The 20643-nt window shown below is 44.9% G+C and overlaps 1 protein-coding gene across 2 annotated transcripts in view; it reads right to left on the bottom strand.

The window, feature by feature from the left end:
- The window catches only part of LOC110535637 (POU domain, class 6, transcription factor 2-like), a 117176-nt gene that overhangs the window by 45470 nt on the left and 51063 nt on the right, over window positions 1–20643 (bottom strand). For both annotated transcript variants that reach the window (XM_036935370.1, XM_021620750.2), the window contains exon 5: window positions 17889–18211. In XM_036935370.1, the coding sequence (XP_036791265.1) occupies window positions 17889–18211 (323 nt within the window). The remainder of the gene's footprint in view (window positions 1–17888; window positions 18212–20643) is intronic.

Genomic DNA, 20643 nt, shown 5'->3' with positions numbered 1-20643 from the left:
AGATGAACTGGCACAGAGAGACAGGAAACATAGGGATCAATACACTGGGGAAAATAGCATAAGCACCAGGGACATGGCTTTTAATCTTCTTCCCATTAAGCGTTTTTTATTTTCAGAATCTTCTCATGCTGAGCCTGTCTACCACAAAATATTAACAATCTACCTTTTTCCAAAGCTAATTTCACTTCACCTACCTCTTTCTCTATGGCATTAGTTAGTTGGATAGGGTGTAAGTGAGGCCCTGTGGTCTCATCAAACACCATCACCACTTTCCACTCAAACACATCATTACTCTTGCTTCCTACCTCGGCCCTCTTTATGTTTTCTTTATTAAACGCTCCACTGCTTTCTGTATCACGATCTCTCTTCTTCCTATGACTTTCCACTACCGACCATTCCAGTCCTTGACCCTCATCCTCCCACCCAGAACTGACACCCATATTGTTCGCCTTCCAGCACAGCTGTTGCTTTACCAACTTTTCCTCAATTTCCTCCATTTCCACACTATTCGCCGCCATTTCCGACTCCCGGGCTTCCCCTCTCTCCTTCCACCTTGAGCTGGCATCAGCTGTGTTTACTTATTTTGTAACAGAGAACATGATTGGCAGACGCAATTAGCAGAGATGGTACCCAGGTTTTGATTGGTTTACTGTTATAGTACTTGGCAGCATTTGTTTGACCAGCTAGCGAACTTAAAAATAATTATTAAAAAAATAAAAAAATCGAGAATAGAGATGGCCAACAAACGGAAATGTGTTTAGAAAAAATAAATGTAGCTTATATGAAGAAGAAAAAAAAATGCTCCACCTCACCAAGGATCGATTATCTTGAAAACTAAAGCAGATATGGTGCTTCGGCCCACCGGCTAAATCATTCTGTGGGGACCTGAGCTTTGTTAAGCTGAGACCATTCAGTTGCCATTCATCTTTTATGGTACCCCAACCACTATATTATTACGCCTTCTGAAATCAAATGATGAAAAAATGCCACGGAACGATCAATACTTTTTCATTGACAGTAAAGGTTAAGCACATTAAAGAATGACACTGCATTTTTCTTATGAAATCATATTTCATGTTGGTGGCCTCAAACTGGCCATGATTGATATTGGGTCCCCTAGTCTGAAAGTCTTTTTTTTTTTTTTTCAAAAATCGCAGGAGTTTCTTTAAATGCCCAACCCGCGTTCGTCTTTCTGACCAACTTCAGTCTTAAACGTTAAGAAGAAATTCACCCTTCACAGGGGTGAAGTGCATTTGAGAATCTCATTCAAGCTTTTACTCGTCATTGGCTAATTGACATATATCATTGTCTCAAAATGATTAAACATATGCACTAACATTTGACAATTGTATTTGTTTTTCCATGCTCTTGTTCCAAGAGACCCTTGTGAAAAAAATCACACACTTCACGTGATCACATTGTAGCACTGACGTTAATGTGTTAACATGTGGCAACATTTAAAAGCAACATGCGATAACATGAAACTACATATGTGAAATACGTGTGGAAGCATCACCTCGTGAAATAAATGTGACAACATGGAGATGTGAAATTTCAACAAGTGATACCATGAAACTGAAATGCTAATTCTATTTTCACATGTAAACGTTTTTCACACGTGAATCTGCACATTTCGTGAACATGAACACATGTTATACTCCTCACATGAGAAAAGATGGTGCTAACATGTGAACTCTAAATTGAATACATGTGAACAACTGACCTCGTGTCTCTTTTGACAGCTCAACATGTGAAAAGGGAAGTAAAGAAATTCTATGGGGTTTTAAGGTAGGTGGTACGCTGTTCAGCTAAAATAGTGTAAACATCTGATGACCGCAACTGGGATTTGAACTCGCAACCTCTGTATTCGGGGTCTGCTGATACATCTGCTGCGCCACATCTTTATGTAATACATGTACCACTAGCCACTTTAAACTTTGCCACTTTGTTTACATACCCTACATTACTCATCTCATATGTACATACTGTACTCGACACCATCTACTGCATCTTGCCTATGCCGTTCTGTACCATCACTCATTCATATATCTTTATGTACATATTCTTTAACCCTTTACGCTTGTGTGTATAAGGTAGTAGTTTTGGAATTATTCGGTTAGATTACTCGTTGGTCATTACTGCATTGTCGGAACTAGAAGCACAAGCATTTCGCTACACTCGCATTCACATCTGCTAACCATGTGTATGTGATAAATAAAATTTGATTTGGCTTACATCACTGCACTTAGTAAAAGAGTGCCATCTGCATTGCTCTTTTAGTTATCAATTCAGCGGATTATTCTGTCATTGATTTCATTGACTTATTTAATGTCCAATGTTGGTGGGTCATATTATTCCGATTTAATGATACTACTGAATCCCGATGATAAATCAAATTGTTTTTCCAAAGTGCAGGAATACAGGTGAAATCAGTTATTGACACAGACATGGTTGCGTAGCAAAGATTGGAATGCCGTGTTCAAATCCCAGGTGAGGGATTGAGTAATAATTACTGTATAAATAAACATACACACTGTAACCATGTATTTTAAATATGTACGTTGAAAACACAGAGTTTCTGTTTGCAGGGCATCACCTGTGAAATTTCATGTGAAAAATATCCACATGTGAAGCTTTATGTGAAGTATCATCATATGTGGTGTTCCAAAACCACATGGTTTCACATGATTTTACATGTCAAATTTCACGTGAAATGACATTTTACATGTGCAAAATGTGGACATTTTACATGTTAAATCATGTGAGTTTCTGCATGTGAAATCATGTGTTTTTTCCGTAAGGGTAGGCTTGTAACTTTACAATCAATTTGCTCTAGTCAGGGTAGTATTATTGTAAAGGCCAGCGAAACAGAACAGAAGAGGAAGCATGTATTTCATTACTTGTCATACAGTAATTGTTTTTGAAAACACGTCACTCTGCCGTGAAATGGATGCCCTTAAAGGACTCGTGTCATTTTAAATATACTTTTTTTTTGCGATGATATACGGACTTCTAACCTTCTAAACGTATCTTGTTCATTTTAGATCATATTGAAGTTGATGTCAGAAGAGATAGCAATAGTTTGTTTACTTTGACATCTCATGGAATCAGGAGAAAGAAAAACAATAACAAAATAAAAACCTGGCTAGCCCATGGAATGGCAAGATTCCTTCATGCCAAAAAGTATTTGGAGTGGGATTGGTATCTAGACAAAATGGTAGTGTGTGGACAGACTGTTTAAACTCTTCTCTATGACAAAGCTTGTAGTGTCACTATGATAATACGGGTTTAGCCTGCTATTATTGTAATAGTGACATTGAGATATACATTTCTCTCCCTTGATGCAATATGTTCACATAGTGACATTTTAGACAGAAATAAAGGATGAGTGTGATGAGGTGCCAGGTCTGCCTCTATATCTGTCCTGGTGGGAGGGGGGATGGAGAGAGCCAGCCAGACACCCTCATTCTGCTTTATGACCACGGTGCTGGATTTCAGAGGGTCTTATCCAGGCCAAATCTTCAAATAAATACATGTATCGGTGCGAAAGTGGCAGGAAGGGTCGGCTGGTGATATCAGTCAGTGAGGGATTGCATTAACAGATAATCCTCCCTTCATTTCTGAGCAGAGCCACGCTCTCTCTCTCTCTCCCCTCTCTCTCTGCTCTCTGCTGAGGGGGAGAGGATTTGTGTGAGTGAGAGGTGATACAATGGTGGAGTCCAGGTGAGGCAGAGAGGGATTTGGTCATGGTCGTTTAAACATCATGCTCTTAGGTGATTTGGTTATGTCAAGCGATGCGCTGGTCTGACAAAGGGGGTTTCCTTATTTAACTGGGTTAATGATGTGTATTTGGTAATACAACGGGGTGATGTGCTAGCCTGATAGAGGCACAGTGGAGAGAAGGAGGATGTAGAGAGAGGCGTCTGCACTACAGCTAGCAGAGCGGAGCAGAGCCAGGCCTCATGTGGAGTTGGAGAGGTCTGGATCAGTACACAGATAATGGTATCGGTGTGTGCGTGTGTTGATACTTCAGTGCTATTTCCTTGTGTAGCTATACGTGCCCAACTGAATATGTTGGTGGTAGTATCATTGTGTTTGCTATTCCTCTGCTATGCGGAGGCTATTATTCTGGTAAATCCAGGTAAAAAAGAGATAATCGACTGGGCTCTAGCCTCGGGTCTTGAATTGGGTAATATGGGTAGCGGCGTGAGGGAGAACTAGGCATAAGAAGGGGGGATAGCAGTGTTGGACATCTAAACAGGTGATTTTCCGCCACAGTGCCTCCTCTCAACAGCGCTATAGGAGGCAGAAAATGACAGACGTGGCCCAGCATTTGTGTTGATTGCATGTGTTGCAGGAGATAAACAGTGATCTTCCTATTTACAAGGCCATATAAACCATTGTGTTCCAGCTTTTTCATTCTCCCATCAATAGGGTGGTTATGGAGTCTTAGTGGTATGGATCTCACTAGCCGTTCGCTAGGGCCGAATCGTGCCAATAACCCACAACGAAGAGCCGCAGGAATCTGATAATGACATCAAATAATTGGATGAATATATATTGTGGAGTCACCAGTCAGGTACACTGTGGGACAAATATTATATTATTATATTGAAACATCAGTATGTCATCATCACAGGACCACAAGCCACAGATGTTTCTCGTCACATCTACTTGCCATCACTCCCCATAAGCCTTATTCATCACCCTAACTGAATACATACTGTACAGCCCATGGAGTCAGTTGGTACAAAAAGAAGGTCCTTGCTTCAATGTAGATATCATTCTTTGATAAAGCAGCCAAATTGTTACAAATACATATTTTGCACTATGGGTAAAATGAGGACGGTACATGTCAACTCTGTTACAGTCACTGTTGACCACGAGAGTCACCTGGTGCAGTAACCCGTTGACCATGAGGGTCACCTGGTGCAGTAACCCGTTGACCATGAGGGTCACCTGGTGCAGTAACCCGTTGACCACGAGAGTCACCTAGTGCAGTAACCCGTTGACCATGAGGGTCACCTGGTGCAGTAACCCGTTGACCATGAGGGTCACCTGGTGCAGTAACCCGTTGACCATGAGGGTCACCTGGTGCAGTAACCCGTTGACCATGAGGGTCACCTGGTGCAGTAACCCGTTGACCATGAGGGTCACCTGGTGCAGTAACCCGTTGACCACGAGGGTCACCTGGTGTAGTAACCCGTTGACCACGAGGGTCGCCTGGTGCAGTAACCCGTTGACCACGAGGGTCACCTGGTGCAGTAACCCGTTGACCATGAGGGTCACCTGGTGCAGTAACCCGTTGACCACGAGGGTCACCTGGTGCAGTAACCCGTTGACCATGAGGGTCACCTGGTGCAGTAACCCATTGACCATGAGGGTCACCTGGTGCAGTAACCCGTTGACCATGTGGGTCACCTGGTGTAGTAACCCGTTGACCACGAGGGTCACCTGGTGCAGTAACCCGTTGACCACGAGGGTCACCTGGTGCAGTAACCCGTTGACCATGAGGGTCACCTGGTGCAGTAACCCGTTGTCCATGTGGGTCACCTGGTGTAGTAACCCGTTGACCATGTGGGTCACCTGGTGCAGTAACCCGTTGACCATGAGGGTCACCTGGTGCAGTAACCCGTTGTCCATGAGGGTTACCTGGTCTAGTAACCCGTTGACCATGAGTGTCACCTGGTGCAGTAACCCGTTGACCATGAGGGTCACCTGGTGCAGTAACCCGTTGACCACGAGGGTCACCTGGTGCAGTAACCCATTGACCATGAGGGTCACCTGATGCAGTAACCCGTTGACCACGAGGGTCACCTGGTGCAGTAACCCGTTGACCATGAGGGTCACCTGGTGCAGTAACCCGTTGACCATGAGGGTCACCTGGTGCAGTAACCCGTTGACCATGAGGGTCACCTGGTGCAGTAACCCGTTGACCATGAGGGTCACCTGGTGCAGTAACCCGTTGACCATGAGGGTCACCTGGTGCAGTAACCCGTTGTCCATGAGGGTTACCTGGTGCAGTAACCCATTGACCATGAGGGTCACCTGGTGCAGTAACCCATTGACCATGAGGGTCACCTGGTGCAGTAACCCATTGTCCATGAGGGTTACCTGGTGCAGTAACCCATTGACCATGAGGGTCACCTGGTGCAGTAACCCGTTGTCCATGAGGGTTACCTGGTCTAGTAACCCGTTGACCATGAGTGTCACCTGGTGCAGTAACCCGTTGACCATGAGGGTCACCTGGTGCAGTAACCCATTGACCATGAGGGTCACCTGGTGCAGTAACCCATTGTCCATGAGGGTTACCTGGTGCAGTAACCCATTGACCATGAGGGTCACCTGGTGCAGTAACCCGTTGTCCATGAGGGTTACCTGGTCTAGTAACCCGTTGACCATGAGTGTCACCTGGTGCAGTAACCCGTTGACCATGAGGGTCACCTGGTGCAGTAACCCGTTGACCACGAGGGTCACCTGGTGCAGTAACCCGTTGACCATGAGGGTCACCTGGTGCAGTAACCCGTTGACCATGAGGGTCACCTGGTGCAGTAACCCGTTGACCATGAGGGTCACCTGGTGCAGTAACCCGTTGACCATGAGGGTCACCTGGTGCAGTAACCCGTTGACCATGAGGGTCACCTGGTGCAGTAACCCGTTGACCATGAGGGTCACCTGGTGCAGTAACCCGTTGTCCATGAGGGTTGCCTGGTGCAGTAACCCATTGACCATGAGGGTCACCTGGTGCAGTAACCCATTGACCATGAGGGTCACCTGGTGCAGTAACCCATTGTCCATGAGGGTTACCTGGTGCAGTAACCCATTGACCATGAGGGTCACCTGGTGCAGTAACCCATTGACCATGAGGGTCACCTGGTGCAGTAACCCATTGTCAATGAGGGTTACCTGGTGCAGTAACCCATTGACCATGAGGGTCACCTGGTGCAGTAACCCATTGACCATGAGGGTCACCTGGTGCAGTAACCCATTGACCATGAGGGTCACCTGGTGCAGTAACCCATTGTCCATGAGGGTCACCTGGTGCAGTAACCCATTGACCATGAGGGTCACCTGGTGCAGTAACCCATTGTCAATGAGGGTCACCTGGTGCAGTAACCCATTGACCATGAGGGTCACCTGGTGCAGTAACCCATTGACCATGAGGGTCACCTGGTGCAGTAACCCATTGACCATGAGGGTCACCTGGTGCAGTAACCCATTGTCCATGAGGGTTACCTGGTGCAGTAACCCGTGCAATCTCTGGAACAGGATAAAAATGGTCTCTGTGAGCGTGAACAGACCCCTGGAAACGTAAATGTGTGTGACTCAAACTAACCGGAGTTTATTCTGGGCTGGCGCTTCTTATGTGCCTGTTTGAAAGTGAACCGCTTTTCCCGGCAGACACAATGGAACAGAGAAGAGCAGAGGTAATGGGTATCAACCCAGGTCAGACAACAAAAAGGGAAGCATCTCAGGGGAGTTTCGATAGGCTTGATGCATGCAGCGCTCAAACGTTTTGATATCTAGCGCGCCCCAAAAGTCACAATAATTTAACAAACCACCATTTTGTTTGTTTTACAGCCATGTGTACTGGGAAAGGAAAACATAGTGTTCTATCATTATCAATGAGCTTTGAACAACATCCATAATAATTATCTCAGCTCCTTAGAAGGCGCTTATCAGAGAGAATTTAGCTCAGAGTAGACAATTACTGCAAGATGAAAATACTTTCTCTAGTAGACCTACATACACAGCATGTGTAATGGACAAATTATTCTGTACATAAGGGCACAGTATATCTGACCAGTATGGAATAGAATGTACTTCAGCTTGCCTGAGAGGGTCCTCACGTGAAAATGAGGATGATCGCAGTGAAAGGAAGCCTGGCAAAGTAATGCTCTTGAATGTAGCCAGATGCAAGAAGCCCATCTGATAAAGCGGCCCATCCATCTTAATTCTTCCTGTCATGCTCGTTATCACTCAGCCAAAAGTGTGGCAAAAGTTAACCAAACAGGGAAAATGTACAATCAATAGAGTTTTTGCTTCTGGATGAGAGCAACAAGAGTCTATCTCAAGAGGGAAAAACTTGCTCCTGTTTTCTCGGGCCCACCTCTCACATCCCTCCATCCCTCTCTTATTTTCCCACTCCTGAGTGAATGTAATCAGCTGTGACATGAGAAAACACGCTCTCTGCCTGTCAGTGCCTTGCCAGTCCTCTGCTCGTCCTAGCTTCCCCAAACAGCTCCCTCCCTGGCTCCTCCTTGCCCTCACATCCGCTACTGTACATCAAAAGGCCATTAGGCCCTCCCAAACACCTCTAGTCCCAGGGTTGGCTGAAATGGCTTGGGGGCAGCCTCACACACAGCTCCTCCACTCTGGGTCCTCAGAGCGCAGTCTGGGTCACTGATGGACCTCTGTTGCCACTCTACTTATTGGCCATTGTCCCAAATTAACATTCGAAAGGACATTGAACATTGACGATGAGGGACGAGAAAGCCAGAAAGGCAAAAAGAACATCAGGGACAGAAAATGTCATGACAGTAGAACACCAGAACATCCGTAACCATTCTAATGGCAGTGGGCCTGAGATGGGTGGGAGTGGTGCGTGCTAATGGAGTGATGTCATCCTAGCCTAGCAGTCTGACAGTTAGTTAACAGAGGAGGGGTGGGGGGCTGATCAAATAAAATGCATTAACTCCAGGAAATAGACATCCTTAGCGGTGGGAGAATGGCTATATTTAATGAATTTAATGAGGCTAAATGCTAATGAAGGAAGAGCAGAGTCCTGAAAACGTACGGGCTAACTATAAAGGGATGATTGAGTGCAGGATAGTGGCCGTCAATCCTCTCGCTCATTAGCCTCATGTGAAATTAACAGCGGCTTGAATCATTACATGAAATCGGTTCTCGCCCATTCGTTGATAATTGTGGGGGCTTGAGAGTTCACGCTGGGTTCTATAGCCATCCATCAGCAGAACAGTACATTTCCTCTGGTCAGAGGGGCCACCGACTGTGTGGCTAAAAAAGGTACCTTTTATAAAATCCCTTTTATTCTCATTTCTCTCTGCTTAATAATCCATAATATTTCGGGTTTTTTTTTCCCGGATGTGTTGAATTTACGGCAACTGTCTATATGATGAAGTACCATTCGTGGAAAAGAGCTGACCATTGCGATTTTACGAAGTGACACATTTGGTCCAGTTTGTATACAGTTGTAAAGTTGAGAAACATGCCCCTTTTTCTCAAGCTACGTTTCCTAAAATAGCAGAGAGAGTATTACTCTGGCTGAGAGTGTGAAGTGGATGCATTGTATTCCTGGTCTGTGCTACTTCTCAGTTTTACTACAGTAGTAAGTGGAAAATGAAACATTGGGTGAAGAAATGCACAGAATGACAACGTTAGAGTATCACATGGTATAGAATCAGGGGCTGGTTTCTCAGACACAGATTAAGCATAGTCCTAGACTAGAAAGCAGGCTCAATAGAGATTATTCATAGGAAGTGCTTTTCAGTCTAGGACCAGGTTTAACCTGTGTCCAGGAAACTACCCCAAGAGATTGATTCAATTATTTTGGGTGTGTGTTTAACAATTTATGTTAAAAAGGTTAAGGAACAACAATCACCTAAACAAAATATATTGACCATTTTTCATGACCTGAGGGGAAATGCCGTCTCTTTTCAAATTGCTGTTATTTGACATATAAATATAGCATTTGAATTACTTTAATATCCTCCTAATCAATGACCGGTGATCTTTCCATGTCCTCAATTCAATATAGAAAGGGTCATCCGTGCTCCGGCCTTATAAACACAATAAAGGTAAATGATTACTCTTTACTGTGGTGTCCCAAAATATGGCTTATAATGAAGAGAAACGAGGGAGGTCGAGGGGGAGGCCTGTCATGTGTCATTGACTCCAGAGATTAATCACACGAGAGGGGCACTGTGGCCGAGACGTAGTCACCCATGATCGATAAACCCCACTGCTCACACAACACACACATGTGCAAGCAAACACACACACATGCACACACACACACACACGCACGCACACACAACGCTATATCAGCATTAAGTGGTGAGATGAATTGATGACATTTACAGACTTTGTGTATTGATAATCTGCTTGTTTAAGTCCCGAGGCCGTGCTTTTTGAGAAGCTGCTAAAGTGAACTAAATCTATTGGTTTTGTATTGTGGTCCATTCGCAGAAGCATCAACATCAGTTTCACTCCGCTAATCAAATGAGGCCAAAGATAACCCCCCACATGGATGAATATAAGATGGAGCCTATACTTCCATTTCCTTAATTCCAATGGTGTATCAGCATTTAGAGTGTAGCTATCGAGTGACCCTAACATAACATGCAAATAACACACTTTCTGGTCATATTTTGCATTGACCAGAAATGGGGACTTTTGACTTGGCCTATAAGAGTAATGCAATAACATTGCATTAAAAGAGGATGCTTTTTGCGGTGCAGGTCAGTGCTGCTGTGCAGAATGGCTGTTTGCCTTGTGGTCACTAATGGGCATCAGAAATTACAGGCAGGAGAATCGTGCCCCGCAGGGGGACTGGCCTCCTCGGTGGAGTGGAGCACTTAGACAGCAGCTTGTGTCTGGGAGCCCACTGGAGGAGGAGGAGGAGGAGGAAGAGGAGGGGGGAACTCAATGTCACGGCCTAGCCTCATAATTTAAGAAACCCTATTCCGTATCCACTGTTAAGTGAGCCTTGGCTTGGCTTCCCAACCCCAAGGCTCCCCTGTGGGCATCTAATGCGTGTCGCCCCCAGTGTGAGTGCAGGTGGATCGGGGAACCAAGTCTCACTACTAGGCTGAGTTGGTTACCTCCTCTCTTCTCCCCAGCTCTCTGCCTGCCCAGTGGGAGAGAAAGGCTGGGGAAGAGGAAGAAGCGCCAAAACACAGACGGGAAGTAGCAAATAGGGGAGTATGCCTCTGCAGAGCCACACAGCAACAGAGTGCAGTTGATAAAGGATACCTGCTTGTTACATCCCTAATAAAAAAAATGTGCAGGAATTGTCCATGGGCTGGAGTGAAAAACGTATTATTCTTTCAGAAAACATAGTAAATATGACTTTTTTTTTTCTTTTTTTTGACTTCTTCAAATGTATGGCCCTGAGTCTAAAGATTTCCTTCGGGCCTAATCCCTCTAATTTGAAGTAAATAAAAGCAGTAAGGCTGTCATGCTGTTTCCCTCATCTCCCTCCACCTATGCTGCTGTATAAATATTCATATGAGAAATGTGCTGCTGTCTATTGATGGACAACAGTCTTATTTTCTGCTTCAGTCCACAGTGCCCATTTGTATTTCTAAATGGTGGTGGTGGCGCTGAGGTCGCTATGTAAAGGCCATTTTCTGCCTTCTTAAGAGCCAGCTCTTCTGTGCATTAATGAGACTCCCTCCCTCCACCTCCTCCCAACTTGAGCTGCTGAGGAGCCTGACTACCGACAAGGCCCTGCTGATAGCACTAGACAGCAGTGACGGCACAACACTTAAGACATCTATCCCCAGCTGCTCATTTACACACTTTTTTTAAATTTAAAGAACACGCTAGTAACAAATGAGTTGAATCCAGTGCTTTATGGAAAAATATGCTGCATTTTAATTCAGTAGTAATTACTGCGATATGACCATATATCTGTGCTGTTTGTATTAGACCTATGACGTCTTTTAATTCACCTCTAACACTGTATTTAAAAAAAAGATACATTTCTGAGTGGTAAAGGACAATTTCATAGACTTACATGAGTCCTGTTAGATATGATACTATCACACTAAGAACTATTGGGCATGGAAATCATGTTGTACATTTAGCATGCTAGGGGCATGTCATCTTAATTTACATTTAATACACTGTGGAATTATCCGGGGCTGCATGAGTAAATTAAGCAGGCGGGTACCTGATCTGGAAAATCAATTAAATCGATATGCAAGAGCCATTTAAAACACACAAATAGAGGAATGAAACAAATTGAAGGGTGCTGATTCTAACAGTGGTTTGAAATAGGCAAAAGTGCGCTGCAGCGGAAGACAGTGACACGGGTGTTTTGAAGGGGCGTCAGCTGGAGACAAAAGCAGTTGAGATGGGCTGGAGACCGACCGAGGGGAAGGAGGGAGGGAGTGCAAGAGATGGAGAGAGTGCAGAGCCTGACCTTGGTGACGATGGGTTTTCACGAGAGGGCTCTTAATGAAGCTTGATTGTCAGGGACTACTGAGGGAGCCGAAGGGGAGTCGGGCGAGGAGGGGAGAGAAGAGAGGAGGAAGAAGAAAGAGCGAGAAAAGGATAGGGGAGAGAGAAAGGGCCCAGGTAATTGCAGCACTTGTGGGTCTGATGCCCCGCGGTCCTGTGATGTCGGGGTGCACTGGGGAAGAGAAGGAAGGAGAGAGAGGGAGAGAAAGAGATGTCCGCAGACGTTTTGGTGGTAAATTGTGGAGCGCTGGAACAGGAGGGAGGGGAGGGAGATAGAGAGAGAGAGCAGGGCTCTGGGCAGTAATTACCCCAGCGAGTCTGTGGGATGGAGGGATGGAATGGAGTGGACAGGCCCAGTGTGGAGCTCTGACAGGGACGGAAAAGAGGAAAGCTGAGGACTGCAGGGGGGAGGCCAGGCAGACGGCAGGAAGCTGACAGAGGGATGGAGACAGGACATACTGTAAGCACTGAAACCACAGAACTAGACACCGCTAGACACTGTGCCAAGGTTAAGGGCTATAAGTGAACACATACACACACACGCACGCACGCACGCACGCACGCACGCACGCACGCACGCACACACACACACACACACACACACACACACACACACACACACACACACACACTCGCACGCACACACACACACACAGCATGTGACAGGACAGCACAGACCAATACAAGAGGTACTGTAGGGCTGGCGAATGATACTGTTCATGAGCCTCTGGAAGATGTCGCTCGCACAAAAAACAGCAGATAAGGTTCAGGCAGACTGAGTATTACACCTAACCAACCAGACAGTTTGCTTTAAGAGACATTCTACATTCTTCGTTCTATAGAAGAACAGGAAAGTGGAGAAAGGACATGTGAGAACTCTGAAAAAGAAACAAATCAAACAGAAATTAAAGGAATAGAATGTGAAAAGAAAGAGTGGAAGAGAGTGATAACATATGGTAGAATGTGTGTGTGTGTGTGTGTGTGTGTGTGTGTGTGTGTGTGTGTGTGTGTGTGTGTGTGTGTGTGTGTGTGTGTGTTTGTGTGTGTGCATGCAAACCTGTGTCTGTGTGCCTGTGAGTGTGTTAGCTCCACTGAATGGAGCACAGGGGTCACGAGGGCCCGGGCTCAGCGAATGGAATTAGAGAGAGTTGATGGGCTGGCCTAAGCCTCCCACTGCCACGGATCAGTATGTAGCAGCCTCTCTCTCCCTCCTCTGCCTCTCCCTGCCGGGGGCCGATGTAACTCAGTGGACTGGCAAATTACACCAGACCTACAGCTGTAGCCCGACATTATGATTAATTTGATCAGTAATTTCTCCTGTTTTTCATTTTAATCGCCGCGACCATTCTGCTGTGGCAGGTCTTTCAGATCTAATTAAGATCAATTCTGGTGTAACAGACTTGGCGAGCGCCGTCAAATCCCTGAGCTCTGCTGGGCGTGGAGAAAACCTGCACCTCTATTCAATCAACTTCCAGCAAATCCAGCCCGGATCCAGCAATCAGGCCATTAACACACTTAAGCAAATTTCATAATCTCCCTCCCCGTCTATTTGCCATCACTGTGGAGGGAGGCCCCCTCTGCGAGCGCCTGGAACTCAGCATGCTGGAGTGGGGTGTGAGACAGGAGGTCGTAGTGTAGTGGAGACGCACCGAGGAACGGGAGAGTGAACCTCTCATTGTGCTCAAAGTTCAACTGTGGAGAGTCCGCCAGTAAACCTAGGCTGTCAGGCTACTCTACTGAAACATGGAGGGAGCAGCAGTGAAACAGCAGCATCGTCTCTCTTCATCCATTCCGATGTTGATATTAGAAGCCAGTGGATGTTAGTTTCTCGACATGCAAAGACAAGCTCGAACCGCTGATTCTATTCTAAAAGGTTCATCGTGAGCATCATCTCCCAGTGGGGGACAATTAGGAGAGTAATAGCATCCTAATGACTGTTTGTCTGTCTGACACTCCCTCTGGTTCTTAAAACAAAGGGTTGAATGGCTGAGTGGTCTTGTGTGTGTGAATAATAGGGGAACAATAAAAGGGCTGTGATCTGTACTCCCCCCGCATCCCAAATGGCACCCTATTCCCTATTTAGTGCACTCCTTTCGACAAGAGCCCTATAACCTAATGTGAGGACTAATTATGGCATGCCTTGGCTGTATTGATTCCCAATACAACACTTTTGTATTTTAGTCCCACATGGCCAAAGCAATAATGCAAAATACGTAATGAAAATGTACTCTAAGGCCAATTATGGTTTAGAATTCTCAGAGGAAAGGTTTAATGTAGCATGCATGCACACACATACACACACAGACACACCCACCCACACACGCACCACCACACACACCCACACACACTCAGGGGGTTACAGATGGGGACTCTCCCCGGATGGAGGCCTCTATGGATTAACCAAATTGATGCTCAGTGACTCTTAACTGAAAATGTAATCATTGACCTGGGTGTTGAGGGTGGAGGGTGCAGATGGATGGAGGGGCCCAAATCATATTGCAGACTTGAGTGTGTCGAGACCTGGGCAGGACTGCTGTCAGCAGAGAAGGGTTGTCTCCCAATTGGCACCCTATTCCCTGCGTAGTGCAAAAGTAGTGCACTACGCAGGGAATAGGGTGCCATTTGGGACGCACACAAGAACTGTCCATGGAGGGACCCTCACCGGGTGACATAGCAACGCCCCCAGTGACAACCCCAACACTGAGCCAGAGAGAGATGAAACATTTCACACCCAGCCTGCCTACCTCCCTTTCACATCAGCCTTAATACCATTGGACGAGGCAATATCTTAATGATGGCCTCTTCGGCTCCCCTCCAGGGTGGTCAATTTATCTATATATCTGTCTATCCCCAGTCATTATAATCAGGATCTCAGCTTCTTTATCTAATACAATCCATGCTAAGAACAGGGTGTGATTGTGGGGAAACTGGTGAAAGATGTCATAACAGCACTAATAAATTATGATTTCTCATTTTAATAAAGCATTAGAATGCATTGTGACTATGCCAGGCACAGGCAGCGATTGCTCTCTGTAGCTATGCTTCCAAAGAAGTTCTATAAAAGCCATGCTTTCTAAGACATTCCTCAAACACACTAAAATATTCAGAGAAGAAAATGGGGGACTTTGCTTGACTGTAATGTACTAACATTAGAACACCTATTTATTCCAGAAAATAACATTATTGTTAGGCTTTGGCCCTTATGCTGGGCGTGTCTGATTGGACCAGTACTGTGTGTTCATCCCAAATAGCACCTTATTCCCTATATAGTAGGGTTGGGCGGTATACAGATTTTCATATCGTCATACCGTCCTTCTCTCATCCCGGGATTTACGGTATTACCGGCTTATTACACAAGGGGGCGGCAACATTTAATAAAATAAATAAAAAAAGCCAACTGAGCGTCTATTACCAGAATTTTAAGAAATGTGTAATTTCCATGGAGGCTGCTAACTAAATATGCTAACGAGCGCAAAATAAAGAATAAATAATTACAAAAACACGCAGTCCAGCTCAAAGTTATACACATATACTGTAGGTAGCTACATATGTCATTTTTGTTAAGTTTTGACATTTACAAACGAATGTGAACGAGAGATATTGTCCAAATGAACAGTACTGGCTTTAGAGCAGCATGTGTCCCCACTCTAGGGCAACGGGCCTGCCTGCTCTGCTCTGAGGAGCAGATGGGCCAAGAAAGAAGAAGAGAAGAAAACGTAAGGAAATCAAAAGATAGCGGTGGCAGCTGTACAGATAACTCATCCAAAGGGCTTTGACTTCTCAAACACGGGGGGTCGCGTTAACACAGAATTCTAAAACGCATAAGAAATATCTTGCTGCGTTTTGTAAATGCAGATCTAAAATGCTTCTTATTGTCATTTCTGCTCGGCTTCAGACTCATTTTGTGCTTCAGTTGTATTTCTCCACTTCACTAATGGGCATTCTATCATCAGGCAGCTCTCTGACTGATGTGGAGCTACTATTCTCCGGTACTTTTCTAGGTGTAGCCAGCCTACTGTTCTCAAGTAAAATGATAGATTAACTTTATGAAAAACATGAGGAAATGTAGCTGGCTACATTCTTTCTATGATAAACAGAAATATGATGGCCATGCAGTGTTTTTTCAAAAAATACCGTGCTTTTTTATTGTAAGGTCATTTAGCCTACAAGTGTGGCTGCTACGCCAAATAGCGTTGCACTTCTGTTGTCATCTGATGAAAATGAAGCTATTTTCTGCCGAAGGTGTTGCACTAATGTCTTTTCTGTGAAGGAAAACTATAGTTGCACGTCCCTGTTCTCTCTATTGAAGCAACAAAACACACTTGAGTTTCAATATATATTTACAAACAAACCTGTGACTGGCTCAACTGTTCTGGGGAACTACGGTTTGCTTCATAATGAAAAATAATGTGACAAGTGAAATGAAGAACGCAATCTGCTTTATCTTCTAACATATTGCACAAGTTGACTGCAGGTATTTACTTAAAAAGTAGTTATAAATATTAACATGTATAAACAAACTTCAAAGAAATAGTTTCAATGGTTTTGACGGTATTGAAAAACCATCCTGTGGCTATTTCCAAATACCCTGGTACACCGTATACAGCCCAAGCTTACTATATAGTGCACTACTTTTGACCAGAGCCCTATGGGCCCTGGTCAGAAGTAGTGCACTATGAAGGGAATAGGGTGCCATTTGGGATACACAGCCTTTCACTAGCCCAATCTACCGTCAGCGCTCAGGGTTCATTGCCATGGCTGGACTGTGGCTACAGTATATGGTTGGCATCTAGGTCTGGGAGGCAGGCAGCAGCTAGCAAGCCTTTGGAGGTCATTAAATGCAGGCGTCTGTTTTTCCTGCTGAGTCTCACTAGGCCATGACAGGGCCGGAGAGGGGTGCAAGGGGGGAAACAAATGGCTGTACTCATCCCGGCTTTAAAGAAGGGTGCAGCGCCACAACACAATAAGGGCCTGACGCTGATGAATGTGGCTGAGGAGAGGGAGGCGACTCTGGCCAGGCTCCACCAGAAATGAAACCACAGGGATATAAAATAGGTTATTATCGTCAGATGGACAGAAGGGGGCCGAGATTGATGGACAGATAAACTGACTGAAAAGTAGGTCGGATGAGGGAAGGGAAGGGCAGCTAAGCTAAAAAAGACTGATAAATGTTGATGAGAGCTGGGATGGATAACATGATCTATCCGAGATGGATCAGTTGAAAAAGTTATGCATGATGGCTCGAGACTCGGGTTTAGTGTGCTTTGAAGAAACCTCTCACTGTAGGATGACCTTGTCGATGAGATGCACATTTGATGTTCCCCACACTGACAGCAGAGCTGCCTGCCAGGAGTCAAACACTGGGTTTTGTTTCATATCAAGTATAGAATAGAGTACCTGGACAAACCAGGTCTATTAAGTAGGCATCAGCATGGTGTTATCTTGAGGTTGGCCTCCGTCTCTATACAACGCACCCAACAATAGCATATCACCACTAGTAAGACAATTGAAAAACACACCCATTTGCTGAAGTTTTGTATGAGGGTGTCAAAGGTACAGCAGCAAAAAGCAGTAAGGTCTACGTAAACGACTACTCTTCCAACTTGGATTACAAAGTTATAGATAATTTTGTGACTAAACCATTGGCATACGCTAACAGGAGGGGGTAAGAGTGAGCTCACCTGCAGTGGCATGGGCGGGGTGACGGGCGAGGGTAGGCTGCGGGCCGGCGATAGGTTTTGCCGGAGGGGCGAAGACTGTGGCGGTTGGCCAGAGCCAGTCATGGAGGTGGTGGAGGAGGAGGCGGAGCCAGGGGAGGGGACCGAGACAGAGGACTGCTGAAGGCCGGGCGGGGTCATGCGACCCCGCGATGACAGCTGGTTGTGGGCGTGGCTGTGGGAGTGTTGATGCTGCTGATGGTGGTGTTGTTGTTGCTGATGGTGGTGCTGTTGTATCTGTTGGAGCTGCTGCAGGTGCTGAAGCTGTGAGTTCAGGGATGAGGTAGCTGAAGAAGGAAGAGAAACAGAAGAAAAGTGTCAACCTCCTGATATCATCTCCATTGTTATCATCATCACCGTCTAAAACTAGTCAGAGACATTCAAAAGCTATTGTAAGACATTCATGTGCAATCATGAAAACCAGCAGTCAGGTTTTCATACTGAAAAAGAATGCTCACGCCTCAGACACACGACGATACATACTGGGTGGAGGTGTGGAACGATGATGTAAATTGGGCAGCGCCACAACAAGGTCCTGTAGTTTTTTTAACTTCTACAGCGGACTTACAGAACCACTTAACTTCAAGTTAGAGGACAAAGCTATATACATTGATTGACATAATTGCTCTCTCTAGAGAGAATCTGTTCAATTTCACGCAATGGATGCCACGATCTTGGGTTTAATTGCGGAAAATCTCATATGAAGAGCCATTCATCTTGACTGGACATCTTAAGAAATCAATCCATTAACTAATTGGATTCAATAATGGCATGCCATTATCCTCATTTCTAGATTTAAATGTTCATACATTTCATGCACAGTTTCCGTGAAACACAGAGGCAGAGCTGTTTCAGAGAGACAGACAGGCATACTCGAGTTTGACAGGGGAACAGGACTCTCGAATCTCACGGGTCTCGCGGGATTCTGGCAGGAATGGGAGTAAAGTTCTAGAGTCCAAGTTCGAGACAGGATGGGACGGGATCAACAGTCTACAGGGACGGGTAGTACAGGAATAGTTATAAAATATTGTTTTTTTTCTGCGTAAATATGTCATGTGTGGAGCAAGTGTGTAGGCTTGGCTTTATACTGTTTACTTAATAAACATTTGTTTTAAAGGTCATTTCCCCTCTGCCCCTTCTGTCGGCTCACTCCAGTTGTTGCCAGTCACTAGGTTTCAGATGCCAACCGACATCAGTAGGCTAAATGATGAGGCGTTCAAGGAATTGCAATGACTTGTTGCAGCCAAGGACCCATCACTAACATTAACATTAGAGCCAAGGAAAGAGCGATGTTTTAGCAACATTTTATGGAGTTGTCCGTTGACAAGGAAGGCTTGTAAAAAAATGCTGTGGTTTAATCAAATAGGCTACCAACCGGAGAGCGGGAGCTGTACTCCTAGCAACTTTACTGTCAAGCCCAATTGTTTATGTATTTAACTAAACCCGTATCATCTGAGGTGAAGAGCAAAATAGAAATATATTGACTTATGCAGTACTGCCACTCGGTTTTTATTTTGTATGTCCATGTTGTAAATGTTCATATGGGGCTCCCAGGTGGCGCAGTGGTCTAAGGCACTGCATCTCAGTGCTAGAGGTGTCACTACAGACAACCTGGTTTGAATCCAGGCTGTATCACAACCAGCTGTGATTGGGAGTCCCATTGGGGCAGCTGTCACACCCTGACCATAGAGAGCCCTTGGATTCTCTATAGTGGTTTAGGTCAGGGTGTGACTAGGGTGGTGTTCTAGAATGTGTATTTCTATGTTGGTGTTTTGTATGGTTCCCAATTAGAGGCAGCTGGTAATCGTTGCCTCTAATTGGGGATCATATTTAGGAAGCCCTATCTCCCACCTGCTTTGTGGGATATTGTTTGTGTTAGTGTTTTGGGGCACTACGTCTTCATGTTCTTTGTAAGTTTTGGTTCTAGTTTCACTTTGTATTAAAAGAATGTGGAACTCAATGCACGCTGCGCCTTGGTCCGCTCATTTTGAAGTCTGTGACAGCAGCGCGTAATTGGCCCAGCGTCATCTGGGTTTGGCTGGTGTCGGCTGTCTCTGTCCTCATCCTCCAGCCTTAATCGATCTATATTTAGGTAATTTAGAATATGCTCTTATCCAGAGCGATTTAGGCCTACAGTCATTGCATTTAACTAAAATAGTAAAGACAACCACATATCACAGTCGCATATTACATTACTGAAATTATTTTTCAATACTTCCTAAACAAGCACAATAGCCAACATATTTCTGAGTGCAAGAACTCGCATGGGACGGGACAGGAGTGATTTTTATCGGGAAGGGACAGAAAAGTTCCGGGGTTGTAGAAGTGTTGCGGAATCAGGACAGTACAGGAAAAAAATTAACAGGACAAGACTGGAAAAGGAATACATTTTCACTCCCATAATATGCTATACTTACTGTACATGTACAGTGTATTCAGAAAGTATTCAGACCCCTTCACTTATTCCACATTCTGTTGCGTTACAGCCTTATTCTAAAATGTATTAAATAAAAAATAATCCTCATCAATCTACAAAATATCCTGTAATGACAGGTTTTTAATAACCCGAAAACAGGTTTTTTTAGATTTTTTTGCAAATGTATAAAAAATAAAAAACAGAAATACCTTATTTACATAAGTATTCAGATCCTTTGCTATGAAATTGAGCTCAAGTGCATCCTGTTTCCATTGATCATCTTTGAGCTATTTCTACAATAAA

The sequence above is a fragment of the Oncorhynchus mykiss genome, chromosome 11, assembly GCF_013265735.2.
Source record: "Oncorhynchus mykiss isolate Arlee chromosome 11, USDA_OmykA_1.1, whole genome shotgun sequence".
NCBI lineage: Eukaryota > Metazoa > Chordata > Actinopteri > Salmoniformes > Salmonidae > Oncorhynchus > Oncorhynchus mykiss.
The sequence above is the reverse complement of the archived record's forward strand: the minus strand, read 5'-3'. Positions and strand labels throughout refer to the sequence as shown.